This window comes from Geotrypetes seraphini, chromosome 7 (genome assembly GCF_902459505.1).
Source record: "Geotrypetes seraphini chromosome 7, aGeoSer1.1, whole genome shotgun sequence".
Taxonomy (NCBI): Eukaryota; Metazoa; Chordata; class Amphibia; order Gymnophiona; family Dermophiidae; genus Geotrypetes; species Geotrypetes seraphini.
The window spans coordinates 50,335,987-50,354,798 of NC_047090.1; the positions used below are offsets into that span (position 1 = coordinate 50,335,987).

An 18,812-nucleotide genomic window follows, 5' to 3' on the forward strand; every position below is an offset into this window, starting at 1 on the left:
CAAATAGTCTTACCGTAGTTGCTGCAAGATGGCTACTTGCACACGGGTGCCGATCTCTATGTCACCCTGGCAGCTGCTGCTACTAAGGCGGCAATTTTTCATTGCTTTGAATTCGCCAGTGGGAATCCGCAGGTATTCTACTGCCTTATTCCCTCGCGGTACTAATACTGCCGGCAGAAACAGAGGTGAGCGTTCCGCAGTTACTCGGAAAGGAGTATTGAGATATTAGTGTAATAGTACAAGAGAAGGAAGCTTTTTGCGTTATCATATTGAACGGACAATATTATGAAAACATTCATTTTTCCCGAAAAAGGGGCGGGAGGGAGGGAGGGAGGGGTGCTCGAGTTTGCGATTGACTTTACCCCAAACGGCAGATCTATCTGTCTCGTATCAGCCTAGTGTCCTTTGTACGACAGCTAAGTTTCTTATTGCAATGAAAATTGATGTAAGCGGGCACACGACCCCGCGCTCGGGGAAGGAGACGTGGGGGTTTGTGTGGGGGCGGGGTTGAAAGTGGATTAGGGCAAGACTAGGGGCGGAATGGAACGGGTGGGCCAGGTGTCCTCTTTTTTTTTAAAAAAAAGGAAATCTGGTAATCCTAGGCCAGGGGTAGGCAATTCCGGGCCTCGAGAGCCACAAGCAGGTTAGATTTTCAGGATATCCACAATAAATATGCATGAGATAGATTTGCATCTCAAGGAGGCAGTGCATGCAAATCCATGCCATACATATTCATTGTGGATATCCTGAAAACCTGACCTGCCTGTGGCTCTTGAGGACCGGAATTGCCTACCCCTGCCCTAGGCAAGTCACTTAACACTTACCAGACGTCCAGGAAAACCCGGACATGTCTTCTTTTTAAAGGACTGTTGGGGAGCCCGGAGGGATTTCCAAAAGCCGGCAGTTTGTCCAGGTTTTGGTAGTTCTGAGCTCGGAGGCTGCATCTGGAAGCTTTTGTGCATGCATGGCCGTCGCCTAGTGATATCATTGTACCAACGTCTGTGCATGTGCAAAGGCTTTTAAATGCGGCCTTTGACTTTGGGGATTTTTCTGTGGAGGCGGCCTCTTTTTTTGAAGAGGAACTCTGGCAACCCTATTCATTGCCCCAGATACAAAATAAGTACCAAATTTTTTGCTCCATAAGACACACTTTTTTCCCCCAAAAAAGTGGGTGGAATTAAGGGTGTGTCTTATGAAGCGAATACCACAAACCCACCCCTCCTCTTCCCTCCCCTCCCCTTTTTGTACTCCCGGTCCAGCGCTGACAGGGGAGACTATTTGCAACCCTCACGAGTTCGCTCAGACCGCAACCACCAACCAGGATACACTGCAGCTCCCGAAGGAAAGCGCTTCCTTTATGTGACCACCTGTCACAAGAAGCTGCCTCCCTATCACCAACCTGCCAGGCCTCCAGCCTTACCCTTGCTGGCTCACTCTGCAGCGTTGGCACCTCTGATTGGCTCCATCTATATCACCTCTTTTGTCAGCCAATGGCAGAGCGCTGCGTGCTTGGATCAAAGAAGGCTGCCCGGAGCCTGAGAACGGGTGTCCTGAGTTAGGTGGCAGCGGCCTTCCTTACCCTGGAGTCCGGGGAGGTGTGCTGGGCCTGCCCGGACACTTGACCTCCAACACGGATCACAGCAAGCAGTTTTGTTAGAGGAGTGTCAAGTTTCTGGGGAGGTGAGCAAGGAGCTTGTACCGGGGGCGAGTGGATGAACTGCTGTCGGGCCTGGGGATGAGGTAGGGATCACCTGCCTCTTGGAACTGCTCAGGTCACCATTGAGTTTTAACAGACATGGCCGGGTATCGTGGGACCTTTTGGGTTCTATTTTTAGGGTGGGTTGATTTGTGCTTTTTACTGGAGGGGAGGAGGAGTAGGAATGTATGGGGAGGATGGGACTCTGACTTCTGTAGCAACAACAATAAAGGACACGGCAGTGGCAGGTCATCATCAAAGGTCCACATGAGCAGGGCCAGTGCAAGACCTTAACTATCCTAGGAGAATCTTCAGCCTTCCTCCTCCCCCTTCCAGTTAACTTCAGGGCCCCTGACATGTTCATAAACTCAGAATCATGATCACTTCAATGTCTCACCTCCCAGAACAATCCCTGTAAAAATGCATAAATGGATATCGTACTGTTTAATATTAGACTCGGAGGCAGCTCGCTTATACAGAATTCCATGTACAATGAGGGTTGCCACCTTCCCCCAGGTCAACTGAACAGGGTGATCCACACCAGGTTTTGTCCCGTTGCATGTATGGGATCGTAGTTCTCATATTGCTCATGGACTTCCAGAATGTCAGAACTACAGATCTCTGCATGTCATGGCGCAAAACCAAATCTGCCTGCTTGCCCTGTCCCTGCCTGCCAGCTACTAGGCCTACCTGCCCTGTGCCCTGTCTCAGCCTGTCCTGTATCCTGTCCCAGCCTACCACTAGACCACCAGAGGGGGGACAGGGTACACAGCCTGGCAGGGAAGGGGGGGGGCAAGGGGCAGAGCTTGGCAAGGAGTGTGGGGTTGGGTGTAGAGCCTGGCAGGGAGAATTTGGTTCAGAATGTTTTTTCTTGTTTTCCTCCTCTAAATCTAGGGTGCATCTAATGGTCAGGTGCGTCTTATGGAACGAAAAATACGGTACCTTCCAAAAATGTATAAAACCAGCTTGATTGCAACCACATAGAAAAAGTGGTATATCAAGAACCAGTAAAGAACCAATCCCCTTTACCTTTGAGGTGAGGAGTGGCCTAGTGTTAGAGCTGCTGCCTTAGCACCCTGAGGTTGTGTGATCAAATCCCAGCACTGCTCCTGGGCAAACTCGCTTAATCCTCCTTTCTAATGCAATGTATCTACACTTCTCCCTCCGTATTCACTGTGATAAGTGATTAACAGACCTACAAATACAGAAAAACAGCGAATAACTTTTTCATATGTTATTTGCTGTTTTCTATTAAAAACCATCGGGAGTATGGTGAAACCGCGAATAACATGATGGGAGATCTGGCCTGTTCCTGAAGGAGAGGCAAAACACAGTGAAGAAACTGCTGGGAATTGGCAATTTTCTCTGTAAATGCTTGGAATCAGCGATTTCTCTATGCAAGCTGATGTAATTTGGGGGAAGGAGCCAGCAAGCTAAAAACCGCGAATAATCAAAACCGTGATTGCTGAAACCGTGAATATGGAGAGAGAAGTGTTAATTTTGGGGACACTTCTAAAATGTATTGGCCAGCCATGTCTCATACCATGTCTCAAGCAGAATATATATTCACTGTAATGCTATATTATATTCTTCTCCCCCCTCAAAATATCATGTTTAAGGGGAGGAGGGTAAGAAGGAAGGGAGGGAGAAGGGGTACTGCTGGACAAGGTGGAGGTAAAAGGAAGGGAGAAGAGGTGCTGCTGGACCTGGCAGAAAGGGAGAGAAGGGAAAGGTGCTACACACTGGAGGGGAGGGTGAGTTGGTGCATGGGGAGAAAGCATGTTGGGTTGGGGGGTGCAAAGGAGGGATGCCACTGAGGGAAGAGGCAAGGACAGAGAAAGAAAGCATGCAGGAGGCAGAAAGTGTTGGACTCATGGAGAGGGCAAGATGGATGGGGAGAGTAGAAAAGAGGGAAGGAGAAATGTTACACTGGGGAAGGGGGAGAGGGCAGAGAGTGAAAAGTTGGAATCATGGAGGGAGAGAGAGAGATGTTGTTTGGTTGATGGAAGGAGGATCAGAGGAGAAGCAAGCAGGAGGAAGGGAGAAAAAAATGTTGGACTGATGGAAAGGAGGGAGAAATGTTGGACTGGGAGGGGGGCCAGAAAGGAGGAAGGGAAGGAAGATGGACTGCAGGGGGAAGAAAGGAGGAAGAGAAAGAGAAATGTTACATTGGGGGGAAGGGGAGAGATGTCAGACCATGGAAATAGGGAGGGACGGAGAGAGAGATAGGAAGGGAAGGTAAGACATGTTAACGTAGATTTTGAGAAGAAAACAGAAAAAAGGGAAAAATTGAATGAAGTTAATGCCAAAGATGGATGCAAGGCAGAACATGAAGATGGAGAGTAAAACAGTTAAAGGACAAGAAGGCCCTGGAAACATAGTTAAAAGCACAGAAAAATGAAGTCACCAGACAACAAAGGTAGGGAAAATGATTCTATTTTCAATATAGTGATTGAAATGTGTCAGTTCTGAGAAAGAAAAGATGTTAAATGTTAACTGTGAGGGCCGAAGGTAAAATAGCTTGGAGGGTATTTGGAGGGCTGCAGAAAAAATAGTTGAAAGGAAAGGATAGGTTTTCTGTCTCTGTCTATGAAAGGACACATTTTAAGTTTTCTGTCTCTGTCCATGCTGGAAGTAATCAAATGTAGAATGTTGGGTGTTTACTCTCTTAATGGTTTGGGAAGAGGTCATTTAATTTATGTTAACTAGGTTAGTTGTCTGAGACATGAAGGCTCAACCCCCCACAGCTCTTAACACCTTTAAGATTTAAACAATGAAGTATATATCCTGCTCACGCACCCCCTCCCCTCTCTTGTCCATCCCCCTTTTTCTGTGATGGTTACCACTGACCCATGTGAAAGGATATATAACTGAATGTATTCTGGAAATAAAACAGATAATTTCTTTGGGCCTTCTGTGAATCCTTCTTACCTAAGGAAATTGCCTCCGGACGTCTGTAATAGATGATAGAATGTTTTGCAGAACGATTTCGGGACCAAGAAACGGATCTTGTTCGTTTCAATTTGGGGGCTACGTCCGTGATGGACTTGACATTACCAATATTTTGTGAGTATTTCTGAATTTTGAATTCTGTTCTTTAATACTCACAGGTATTGGCATCATGTTCCAACCCTTTATTTAAATTGTAGGGTTTTCGGTAAACCCGCCGCGGTTACTGTCCTTTTGGCAAGGACAAATATTAATGTGGAGTTTTCGGTAAATTCCCGCCGCGAAAATAAGCAGCTGCCATTCTTTCGGGAAGAATGAAATTAAGTGAAGACTTTTGGAAAGTCTCTATTGTGGAGTTATAGAAACGTCTGCACATTCTGTCATCTGTACCATTCTTTGCATGCGCTTTTCTCTTCTATCGCTTAGATAAGATTTTATAGAGTATAAGATTATATTGTATATTATTAATGTACCTCGCTTATAAGGTAAGGTAAGCGAAAATTTCTGCATTGTTATATTGTTTTTTATTGAAAAAATTCCTGCATTGTGATATTGTTTTCTAATGGGTCATAAAGGCACTTAGGATTCTCCACCTCCTAGACAGATGAGACTTTGTTTGCTTCAGTAATAATAATAATAATGGTAATAACTTTATTCTTCTATACCGCCACAATCTTGCGACTTCTAGGCGGTTTACATTTAAGAGAGGTGAACATTCAGCGATTTACAATATGTGGAGGGAGTACAGAGTACAGAGACTATTAGGAATCAAAATTACAAAATATAATGTTTGCTAAGAATTTCGGAGCTGACCTGTAAAAAAAAAAAAAATCACAGCTTTCCTGAAAAAAAAAAAAAAAAAAAGGGAAAAAATTACAATGTACAGTTTGTTTAGAGATTCAGAAACAGCACGAATTAGGATTTCAGAGAACATTGTGAAAAGAAAGAGTGCTTGGTGAGGTTCTGTTTAGGTGATGTATCTGTCCAATAGGGTAGTTTTTATGAGTTTTCTAAAAGGCATTGTAGGTCAGTTCGGCTTTATTAATGTGACTGTCTAGCCAATGTTGTTGTTTAGCTGCTTGGAGCATGAAGGTTCTGTCCAGAAAGGTTTTGTATTTACAATTGGCTATGCTTGGGTATGCAAAAAAAAAAAAAAAAAAAAAGATAGCTGTTTCTGGTTTGTCTTGTTGGGTTGTGGATTGCAAAGTGGGTTTGTAGATACATAGGTGCTGGTCCCCAAACTAGCTTGAAACATATGCAGGAGAACTTGAATAATATTCTTGCCTCAACTGACAGCCAGTGCAGTGGTTTGTGGTGGGGATGACATGGTAATTCTTTTTTAATCCATATATCAAGCGGACAGCTGAGTTCTGAATGATACCCAAATAAACGATAGTCCAGGGTAGAAAGCACTAGTGATTGCACTAGTAATCTAAACGATAGTGGGTCGAAGTATTTTTTGATGGTCTTTAATCTCCATAACATCGTGAAACATTTTGTTGCCACAATATTCGTGTGTTCAACCATAGTGAGGTGTGTGTGTCCAATGTGACTCCAATATTTTTATTGTGTTGGTAATTGGGTAATCATGGTCTTTTATATGTAGCGTTGAATTGGCAATTTTATCCGTTGGGCTTGCAAGGAAGATTTTTGTTTTTTTCTGTGTTAAGTTTCAGTTTGAAGTTGCTTGTCCAATGTTCTATTTCAGTCATTATATGAGTAATGTATTTTGAGATTTCATTTGTTATGCTGTTAGGATGGAGATGTCGTCTGCATATATGTATTAGATCAGGTTTGGTTTTTGCAGTGGGTGTCCTAGAGCTGATTCTGTGGCAGTCTTTGTCCTTTGTTGTAGTGACAAGCAGGCTGACTAGTTTTCAGCACTGTTTGTAGGCCGGCTGAGAACTTTTCAGCAGCTTGTCTTTCCCGTATGTGTTTGCACTGCTTATAGGTTTAAATTTCTGCCGTTTCTTGTGCTGTGTTGCCGGAAAGAAAAGAAAAAAAATAAAAAATAAAATAAAAAATAAATTCCGTTTTAGGTTTCATTTCAGGTTTGTTTGAGGAACTTACCGAAACAAAATGAAAAAGGGTAGAAATACATTTGTGTAATTATTAAAACAGACAGTCAGAAAGGCATATATTTAAAAACAAAGCAAAACAAATTATAATGAAAAAGAAAGAGAGAAGGATGAAAACAAAAGGGAGGAAACAAAAAATAAATAATCTAGCACTTTGTAGAAAAGATTAAAATGAATAAGAAAAGCAAGGAGCAAAGTCCCATTACAGTCCTTAAAAGGACTATTATACTCCAAATGCGTCTTTAAAAAGAAAGGCCTTCAAGCTAGTTTTAAATTTATCAAGTGATGAACTTTATTAGTATGCACGGTGCCAAGGTGTCTTAAAGAGGGAATGGATAACAGGTTTTGATAAGAAGAATGTAATGTGCGATGTAGGTTGTGGGAGATTAATAACCTGTTGATGAAATCAGGTAGACCGGAAGCTATGGTTTTATGTATCAGTAACATTATTTTATAAGTAAATCAATGATCTATGGGAAGCCAATGGGAGTTAATCAAAAGTGGTGTGACATGATCAAATTTTTGAGCTTTTAAGGTGAAATGATTTTAATGACAGTATTTTGAATAATTTGGAGGCAATTGTCTTAAAGAGGGTCAGGATAAATTAACTTTAATTAATACAGGGGCCAGAATTAGTTTTACAGATAGAGCAAGAAAAATATGGAAATTTGTGAGATTCAAGTTTCAAGTTTATTTTTAGCTTATTGAATAGCTTAATTTAATTTGCTAAGCGATTTACAAATAAAAAACAAAAGGTGTACACATATGCTTATTTATAGTAAATTACATGAGCCTGACATATTGACATACAAACTAACAGATGCATAAGGAAGAAAGGGCAGAACTACAATTGTATTAATAGAGCACAAGGGAAGACGTGAATGGTGAGGGCAATAGGAATAGGGAATAAATAAATTAAAGGCGTCTTTAAAAAGGAAGCTCTTCAGATTGCTTTTAAAATGGTTTAGGTCATTTTCTTCTCTTACATGCTGAGGTAAGGTGTTCCATAATTGTGGGGCCATTATAGAGAAGATATCATGATGACGAGTTCCGATAACTTTCAGTGATGGAATTGTTAAGAGTTTTTGATTAATGGATCTTAAAGAAAGTGATATACTATGGGGAGTAAATAGTTATTAATGAATTGGGGTTCGTTCAGAGACAGTGTTTTAAAAACTAAAAGTAGGATTTTAAAGGTAATGCGATGAGTAACAGGAATCCTATGTGATTCGATTAGGATTGCAGACAGAGCTTGATAGGTATGGAAGAGGTTTAATGAAACCTGGACCCAAGAGGCAGGACTTAGTGCCCCTGCAAATATGGATTCCCTACTTCAGACTTTCCTTTCTAACCTCCGTTCTCCTTTGCAGATTCTGGTCAAACAAATGATTTCAGAATGGCCCACTAGTTCTCGTGCATAATTTCAGATTGAAAAAAGGAGCAGTGCGGGGTTTGAACCCCCAAGCCTCAGGTTCCTTAGGCTGTAGCGCTAACCACTACGCAACACTCTCCTACGCTTTGAGATCTCTAAGCCTCGGGAAATCCTGCATTATTAGGGCCAGCTACCTACCTGGGGACCGCGCCTGTCTGCTCCTCGCGGAAGATGGGGTTTCGTAGCGGGCGGGCCCCTGTCTCCGATTGAGATGGTAATAATCCATCTAGAAGTACTGGATGTTTTAATTGCGGAGACCCTGGTCACTGGCTTAATCAATGCCCATCTGGCCGGTGCCCAAAGCCGCCCTTCGGACGGACTTTGGTGCAAAGAGGGGAAACCCTGTATACCAGCTGCCCTTGTTATTGTTGACATGTTCTCCCGATAACCTGAAGTTTTTTCCCACTACAAATGAAACTGCTCAGACTATGGTGAACATTTTACTTCGCGAAATCATCCCTAGGTGGGGATGTCCCACACACATCAACTCAGATAATGGTCCTGCTTTCACTGCCAGAGTATGCAAAGATTTAGCTATCGCATTCCGCATTGAGTGGAAATTTCATCTCCCATATCACCCACAGAGTTCTGGTATTGTCGAACGCATGAACAGGACTATTAAAGATAAAATCTGGAAAGCCACAGCTGGCACATTTGTGATTTGGAAAAAAATTCCTTCCTATTGTTTTAGCTGAAATTAGGATGTTGCAAAATTAAAATGTGTTTTTCTTTTCTTTTTCTTAGCAGCGGTTCGGATATATGCATGCCCATCCCAGTTTTGGCACAAAACTGGTTTCTGGTGTTTTCCAGGGATCCTCTTTGTCACTGCAGAGATAAAGACGATCCAAAGAGACATTAGCTTTTCTAAATATGAGATGGTTATGATATGCATTATTTGTCCATATACTTTACTCATGTGCTCATCTCTGTTTTGTTTTTCTATAACAATGTGTTTATTTCCAGAGATAAGTTCAGCTCTGAACACTTGACCGATGGAAGAATAGTTTGAAGCCTAGAGCTATATGTTTTGTGTCTTGTCTGTGCCATGTGGTCTGTGTTTTGTCTACTTGTTTTGGTTTGAGGGGTACCCCAGGATATATAATATTGGCCATTTCTAGAGCTAGCTCTTTTCCCACTTTTTACTAGCCCAAATGCACAATGTTCTTTTTTCCCTATAATTTGCATATGCTAAATGTAGCTTAGTTAGGGGTTATATTTTTAAGAAAAGGTTTTATTCTATATCTATACAGTGTTTATTCTATGGTGCTCACTTGATATGAACCATTCAGTACACATTTCTGACTGACATAATTTTTTAAAAATACATTCAGTACAGAATTATGGTCTCTCTGAATTGCCATAATAGTTATATGCGGCACACAAAAACATATATTTTTGGAATGTCTGATTAAGAACCTTAAGTACTTGAATATTGTCTCTCTTTTGCCATAACTATAACAAGTAAATGTATTAATATTGTCACATGTTGCCACATTCAGTACAGGCAACCTGGTCTCTCTCTCTCTCTCTACATTCAGTACAGGCAACATGGTTTCTCCTCCATTTTCTATCTCTTATTTGGATCACACTGGAGTACAGCTGCTGAATGATATCGGGACTCTTTTCAAATCCCTCCCTGTATGCACAAACATCATTCCATCTCAAGGGTGAATACCACTAATTTGCAGTGACTGAAAGATCCTGTGCAAACATCATTTCATCCCATCTCACCAGTTTAAAGAGACTGCCGGTTCCTGCTGGACTAATTCATCTCCCTGCACCCTGACTGCAAAGACTTTTCCACACATGCTGTACACAATGTTTCCTGTTCATCGGAGATAGCCACCTTCCTAAGAACGCTTTGCTGTACAATTCCTCCTATTTAACCTATTCTATGGACATTTCAGACTTTATTTCATATGCTGTACATCCACTACCTCTTGGAATGGGGAATGAGACATTCCAAAAGCTGCTGAACTTTACTGAACTCCATACTTACATTGAACAACTTAAGAAAACCTCCAAAGAAGTGAATCATACTATCACTTTTGAAAATGGACAGATTGCACAAACTATAGAAAATTTGCTACGAGACGCTCATGTCTCAGTTTGGGAACTTTTCTTTGGATATTCGCCCACTGCAAACCATGTATTTAATGTTTTAATTCATCCTATCTTAACTATTCTACAAATTTTGCTATGTATTGTTATGATTCTCCTTTGCTGTAGAGTGAAACACGTGTACATTTCTTTTCTCACAAAGTTCCTTCTAGCTCTTAAGGCAGTTATACATGAATTTCCAGTATCTTCTCTGACAACTTGCTAATTTGGTTTTAATTTGGCATGGCCTATTGCACTACCATTACCAGGGTCAGAGATAATATTATCCCATATACCATACTTACATACTCTCTTATGACATCCTTGTACCTTTTTGCCTGGGCCTCCTGAGAAAGTTTCCTACACCCCTTATGTACCGTTCATTCGCTCAACAACGGGTAAGATATAGATACGACCTATGCAACCTAAGACAGAGGTTTGAACTCATAATGGGAACTGTTCATCTTCATAGCTTGGAGCACAGCTATGATATACTGTTAGAGATTGGCAAGGCATAAGCGAGGCAAGCTGGCTAAGGGTACCACAAGTTTGCTTTCACTTCAAAGAATATGGAAGATGTCAGCATAGCCGTTGCAGGCGTTCAGCATTTTCGGTTGGCATAGCTGGTGTCACCAAAGGCCTATGGGAAATTGTATCAATCTGACTCTGGCATGGGGATGCAGATAGACCCTGAGGGCAGGAAGACGGTTTCAAGTAGTCCTGATTAAATCATGATTAGCTAAAATGTGTTAATGTATTAATCAGAAACTATTGTCCGAGGCATACTGGAAATTTAACTACAGCCTAGTCCGCATTAGATTTTTCTTTAGGTGATATTTACTGGCTCTGTGGAGACCTTCGACTCCGTGTTAAACTACCCAGCCCGTAGATAGGCCAGTGCGCTTTAGCTATACATAGATGAGATAGGGGTCCCAAGAGGGGACCCAGATGAATTCAAGGCCCGAGACCAGGTTAATGCTAGGTTTGAATCACTTATTACTATCAATAAGAATGTTGATTGGATTGATTACATTTATTATAATCAGCAACGCTTTGTTGGGTGTCTGTAAAATTCTCCCCAATACTTTATCCTGTTGCATCTTTATTCCTGACAATACAGGTCCCACGGGTAAGGTTACTATGGCCATTAAAAAATTAGAAGACCTCTCTGCTGAACTCAAACGTAACTCTGGTTTATCTCATCCTTGGGACCAGTATTTTAGTTGGATGCAGGGGTGGGTAAAAGACCTTCTTATTGTTATAATCTTTATTATTATCTGCACTCTTGTTGCTTCTGTAATTTTTAGACTGTTCCTGCGCTGTTTGACTCATATTACAGCCCCTAAAACTCCTCCTCAAGAGACATATCTAGAATATCTCTCCCTCCACGCTCATACTGTGCATTTATGACGTCATTTTCATGACGTAAGAGGGGATTGAAAGGAAAGGATAGGTTTTCTGTCTCTGTCTATGAAAGGACACATTTTAAGTTTTCTGTCTCTGTCCATGCTGGAAGTAATCAAATGTAGAATGTTGGGTGTTTACTCTCTTAATGGTTTGGGAAGAGGTCATTTAATTTATGTTAACTAGGTTAGTTGTCTGAGACATGAAGGCTCAACCCCCCACAGCTCTTAACACCTTTAAGATTTAAACAATGAAGTACATATCCTGCTCACGCACCCCCTCCCCTCTCTTGTCCATCCCCCTTTTCCTGTGATGGTTACCACTGACCCATGTGAAAGGATATATAACTGAATGTATTCTGGAAATAAAACAGGTAATTTCTTTGGGCCTTCTGTGAATCCTTCTTACCTAAGGAAATTGCCTCCGGATGTCTGTAATAGATGATAGAATGTTTTGCAGAACGATTTCGGGACCAAGAAACGGATCTTGTTCGTTTCAATAGTCGTATTAAAGAAATGACAATTTTGCATGAGATAAAACTCTTTATAGTTTATAAATCTTTCCTTTAACAGTTAAAGGAAAGATTTATAAACTATAAAGAGTTTTACCTCATGCAAAATTGTCATTTCTTTAATAAGACATTAACTATTTTTTCTGCAGCCCTCCAAGTACCTACAAATCCAAAATGTGGCCCTGCAAAGGGTTTGAGACCACTGCTCTAAACTCAATTTCATCGTATTTTCAGATCTTAGGTTTCTTCTTGGTCGGTAAATTTCAAACAACTCTTGTAACACCCTTGGAGAGATATGATACAATATCTGATGAATAATTGCATTAACCTTAAAATGTACTCTTTGCTGAATGGACAGCCAATGGTAAGGTGGGGATCACTTGTACAGTTGACATGGACTGACCTAGGAATAACCTCTGTATTTACAATGGAAGGTTTACACTTATTGCATGTTAAGAACCAAAGATAAGTTATTTTAAGTACAAATTCTTTATGGACTTCTTTAAATGGGCCTCTATGTTTACTTTCATTTTAATATCTTAAAGAAATAGATTATTTAATTCATTTATGGAGATCTCTTCACTTACCATGCATATTTCAGAAATATTACATAGTATTGAATGTCTTGACTTTTATTTTGTAGGTGCAACGTCTCAAGACAACAAATTACCACAGAGTGGAAGGGTCAAGATAGAGGTAAGGCATTACAGTTCAACTTTGATAGTGCTGTTGAACCCTTTTGTTTAGAATCATTATTGAAGCTAGTTTTTTTTTTGGGGGGTTTTTTTTTTTTTTTTTTTTTTTTACACAGTCACCACCACGGGCCACATAAAATGACCAGGTGGGCCAGATTAGGCCTGTGGGCCTTGTGTTTTACATGTGTGAACTAGAGTTTCTTTGTCCTATGACTGAGTATTTCCTGGATTACCTGGCAGGCTTCCCCAAGAATGTGGCTCAGGTACAGGCCAAAAGCTACAGATTACTGGATATTGTGGCTCTAGAGCCCATCCCAGAGCAAGACATGGGCTCTGGGAGATACTTGATATACTTCATCAAGAGGCTCCAAAGACTGGAGACCGATTATGGACCTCAAAGCAGTTAATGTGGCACTGCAAGTGCCTCGCTTCAACATAGAGGCAGTACGCTTGGTGATTACCTTGGTTGCTTTGGGGGAGTTTCTAGCCTCCATGGATCTGACGGAGGTGCACCCCCACATTCCCATTTTTCCAGACCACCAAAAGTATCTGAGGTTCAATGTCCTAGAGCAACATTTTTAGTTTGCAGCACTACCCTTTGGGTTGGCGATGGTGCCCAGGACCTTCACCAAAGTGATGGTGGTAGTGGCAGCCCATCTTTGCACTTTGGGTATCTGTACGACTGGTTGATCAGAGCTCCCTTGGATTCTAAGGGGGTGTCAGGCTGTTCATCAGGTTGTGCAGTTGCTGCAGCGCCTGGGCTGGGTGATCAGCTTCAGGAAGAGTCACATTGAGCAGACTCAGGATTTGGAGCACCTGGGAGTTCGCTTTCACATAGGCCAGAACAAAGTGTTCCTGCCTGTGTCCCTTCAGGAGAACTCTGATAGGGTATACGGGACCTTCTTGCCACTCCGGTCCCAACAAGGCCTGGCAGTACCTTCAGGTTCTGGGGACCATGGTGGTGACGATCAATGTGGTCCCTTGGGCCAGAGCCCATTTGCATCTGCTGCAGGATGCTCTGATTTCCCACCGGAGTCCACAACGGGACCCGTTACATGCACCCTTGCCCTGGACAGCAGTGGCACGGAATAGTCTTGCAACCTCTCTCATTCTCCAGGGGTCTTCCCCTCCTGATTTCAGAGTAGGTGATAAGAGTCTCAAAGGCTGGGGTGCAGTGTGTATGACCGTCCCAGTTCAAGGCCGGTGGGCTCTCTCAGAGTGTAAGTGGTTGATCAATCACTGGGAACTTTGGGCAATTCAACTGGCTCTCCTTCACTTTGAAGATCATCTCCATCATCGGAGTCTTCTCGGAGAATGCCATTCAGAAGGGGGGGGTACCAGGAGTGCCTTCCTAAGCGTGGATGCTCAGCTTCAGTGGTGGATGAACTCTTCCAGTCTTTCCAGAGGTCTGTTTCAAATGCCACCTCATTAAAAAGTTCTGATCACGGATTTTTCAATCTATGTGAAGGGAGCTCATCTGGATGGCCTTTGCACTCAAGTTCACTGGTCCCCCAGAGAACAATGCTTTCACATAAATCTTTTGAAACTCAGAGTGATTTACTATGCTCTCAGAGCTTTTCAGCATCTAGTGATCAATCATGTCCTTCTAGTCCGAACGGACAATCAAGTTGCCATGTACTATATAAACAAGCAAAAAGGAATGGGGTCTCTCCTTCTCTGTCAAGAGGCGCAGAAGATTTAGCTTTGGGTGATTGCTTGCAACATCTTTCTCAAAGCAGTCTATATTCAGGGGGAACAGAATTTCTTAGCAGACAAAATCAGCAGAATTATAATAATAACAACTTTATTTTTCTATACCGCCATAGTCAAACAACTTCTAGGCGATTCAATTCTTCAACCTTACGAATGGACGCTCAACTCAACAGCTCTCCATCCCATATTCTTGCAATGGAGGACTCCTCATTTTGATTTGGTTGCATCCCCCCACCCCAACAATAAGTTTCCCCAATTCTGTACCAGACTGTACTCTCATAAGAACATAAGGATACCCTTACTGGGTCAGACCAATGGTCTGTCAAGCCCAGAAGCCCATTCTCATGGTGGCCAATCCAGGTCACTAGTACCTGGCCAAAACCCAAGGAGTAGCAATATTCAATGCTACTGATACAGGGCAAGCAGTGGCTTCCTCCATGTATTTCTCAATAACAGACTATGGACTTTTCCTCCAGGAACTTGTCCAAACCTTTCTTAAAACCAGCTACGCTATCTGCTCTTACCACATCTTCTGGCAACGCGTTCCAGAGCTTAACTAATCTCTGAGTGAAAAATTTTTTTCCTCTTATTAGTTTTTAAAGCATTTCTCTGTAACCTCATCGAGTGTCCCCTAGTCTTTGTAATTTTTGACGTAGTGAAAAATTAATCCACTTGTTCCTGTTCTACTCCACTCAGGATTTTGTAGACTTCAATCATATCTCCCCTCAGCCGTCTCTTTTCCAAGCTGAAGAGCCCTAACCATTTTAGTCTTTCCTCATATGAGACGAGTTCCATCCCCTTTACCATCTTGGTTGCTCTTCTTTGAACCTTTTCTAGTGCCACTATATCTTTCTTGAGATAAGGAGACCAGAATTGAACACAATACTCCAGATGAGGTCGCACCATGGAGCGATACAGGGGCATTATAACATTCTTAGTCTTGTTAACCATCCCTTTTTTAATAATTCTTAGCATCCTTTTTGCCTTTTTGGCCACCGCTGCACATTGGGTGGAAGGTTTCATCGTATTGTCTATGATGATACCCAGATCCTTTTCTTGGACACTAAACCCCAAGGTAACTGTGATTCAGGTTATTCTTCCCAATGTGCTTTACTTTGCATTTGTTCACATTAAATTTCATCTGCCATTTGGATGCCCAGTCTTCCAATTTCCTAAAGGTCCGCCTGCAATTTTTCACAATCCGCATGTGTTTCAACAACTTGAACAGTTTAATAATAATAATAATAATAACTTTATTTTTGTATACCGCAATACCACAAACAGTTCAGAGTGGTTTACAATGCAAGAGACTGTACATACACAGCGAAGATACATTGCGAGGGAATGCACTATGCAGTTGAGAGCAGTTTACAAAGTTTAGTGTCATCTGCAAATTTAATTAGCTCACTCGTCGTTCCAGCGATTGGCTGGCCCGAACTTCCTCTCCGACGGCAAAATTGACATCGGGGAGAGGAAGGCTGATCGGCCCGGTAGATCGCCAAGGCAAAATGAGTCTATCACGGAGCCTGGGATGGGCTCCGCGATCGACTCACTTTGCCTTTGCGATCTACCGGTCGATCGCGATCGACCTATTGGGCACCCCTGATCTACAAGTTCCACAATTTTAATTTTTAAAATTCTTTCCGCCATTTTGCCCGGCACTGAAGTGAGGCTTACCGGTCTGTAATTTCCTGGATCTTCCCTAGAGCCCTTTTTAAAAATTGGGGTAAAATTGGCCACTCTCCAATTTTCAGGTACTACAGACAATTTTAGTGACAGGTTACAGATCACTAACAACAGATCAGCAATTTCATGTTTGAGTTCTTTTAGTATCTTAGGATGTATACCATCTGATCCTGATGATTTATCACTTTGTAACTTGTCGATTTGGCTTAGTACATCTTCCAGATTCACCGAGATTTTTCAGTTCCCTGCATCATCACCCTTGAAAACCATTTCTGGTTCAGGTAGATCTGTTACATCTTCTGTAAAGACCGAAGCAAGAATTAATTCAGTCTTTCCGTTATGGCCTTATCATCTCTGAGCGCCCCTTTTTCTCCTTGATCATCCAACGGTCCCACAGATTCCTTCACAGGGTTTCTGCTTCTGAGGTACCTTCAGAAGAAACGGCTCTTCATACTTTGGAATGTAAACGGGCATTGGCCTACTATCTCAACAGAACAAAGCCGCATGGAACATCTCCTCAACGTTTTCTCTCATTTGATCATAACAAGATGGGTAATGCTGTTTCCAAGAGAACGATTTCCCATTGGTTGGTTGCATGCATCTCGTTCTGTTATGCTCAGGCTATGCTTCAACTGGAGAGTCGTGTCACAGCTCATAAAGTTCCAGCTATGGTAGCTTCAGTAGCTTTTCTCCGCTCTACCCCTATTGATGAGATCTGTAAAACTGCTACTTGGTCCTCGATTCATACTTTCACCTCTCATTACTGTCTGGAATCTATTCCAGACAGAATGGGTGCTTCGGCCAAGCAGTATTGCAAAATTCAAGTTTCAAGTTTATTCATGTTTTTGATTAAACGCTTATCCAAAGGTACAAAGCGTTGTACAAAGAGTAAAAAAATAAATAAATAAAAAGAACTTTAACATTTTAAGAAATTAAACGTACATGATTCATTATGAGACATACTTGGGTAACTGCTTTGTAAGGTCACAAGAAACAATAGGAAAGAGGGGGAGAACTACAATTTTAAAGAAAAAGTACATAGAAGGAAAATACATAAGGGAGGTGGGAAAAGAAAGATTGCTGACAAAGATATATGTCAAATTTGGAAACTGCTAAAATTATCAATTTTAGAAATTGCTAAAATTGATAAATAATATGTTTTTAGCTAAAAGCATTGTATTTTCAGTTAAAGGCATCTTTAATTTGTTTTCTTAAAGGCCAATCTTCCCACCATCCCATTCTGGTTAGCTTGGAGGTCACCCATATGTGAGAATATGTTGCCTGCTGGGATAAAGCACAGTTACTTACCATAACAGGTGTTATCCAGGGACAGCAGGCAGATATTCTCACAACCCACCCACTTACTGGCTTACTGAACTGATGAGTCGCATGCCTACTTCGGGTGGGAAGGCACTTGTACATGCGCGGTGCGGTCAGTCACAAACTTTCTAAAGTTCTTAAAGTGCCAGTGCACTTTTACTGCTGTCCGTACCGTGGCTCTGTGGATGACTTCACCCATATGTGAGAATATTTGCCTGCTGTCCCTGGATAACACCTGTTATGGTAAGTAACACTGCTTTTTTTGTGGGGAGGTTTCTGATTCACCTGCCTTTTTTCTGCCTAAGTCTTTTCTCTTTACATGCCGCAGTATCTTCCAGCCAATAGACGTGCCCTGTGGAGGAATTCACTCTTTTTTATTTTTTATTTATTTATAATTATCTAATTAAATACAAAGCATAAACTTTGAAAGAAACGAACCAGAATATGATTCTCCCAATTTCCCCACTGGGGATTAAAGTTATACAGTATAAATAAGAAAATATAATACAAAATATAGTCCTCAAACTGAGTGGGTGGGGGCAATGATATTAATCCTCCAGGGAGAGGAAATTAAGACAAAAATAAATACTAAGCCATAGAAATTGAGCAAATCCTTCAACTTTCTAACTGACTTGATTCTTACACTTTTCGCCTAGGCTGAAAATGAAATCCCTTTACCCTCTAGAAAGAAACAGAGCTGAACTGGATCATAAAATATGTATCTAACCTCCTGATATGAAATAAAGCATTTACATGGAAATCTCAATTGGAAAAAAGTACCTAAGGAGAATACTTTATCCCGATAAGCTAGAAATTCTTTCTCCTAACTTGAGTCCACTTAGAAATGTCCGGAAAAATATATATTCTTTCATCTAAATAGGAAATTTGCTTCAAGCTATAATACTGCTTTAGAACCATCTCTCTATCTTGGTAAAAGACAAAGGTAACACACTAAACTAAAGTTCCCTAGTGGAAAATAATTAAACAAAATAACATGAATCAAACAATTCCCACTTATATGAAAGAGTGCACAATATTACCTCTTCAAAGTATATTTTATATAGGAGGAGGCCTCAGTAATGGAGCCTACGCACAGTCGTATTCACTGACTGGGTTTATCAGCGTAGTTGCTCTGCTCCTTTGCTCCAATCATCGACCATACTCCTGTATCACCTTATCTTAAACAGCTTATTTCTGCTCTTTTTATTAAATAATAAGTAATCTAAAA

The 18,812-nt window shown here is 41.4% G+C and overlaps 1 protein-coding gene across 1 annotated transcript in view; it reads left to right on the forward strand.

Annotated features, from left to right (window-relative positions):
• The window catches only part of MRPS35 (mitochondrial ribosomal protein S35), a 133,993-nt gene continuing 115,181 nt past the window's right edge, over nucleotides 1-18,812 (forward strand). Inside the window, exons 1-2 of the mRNA XM_033953294.1 lie at nucleotides 1-185; nucleotides 12,814-12,866. Of these exons, the coding sequence (XP_033809185.1) occupies nucleotides 29-185; nucleotides 12,814-12,866 (210 nt within the window). The 5' untranslated portion in view covers nucleotides 1-28. The remainder of the gene's footprint in view (nucleotides 186-12,813; nucleotides 12,867-18,812) is intronic.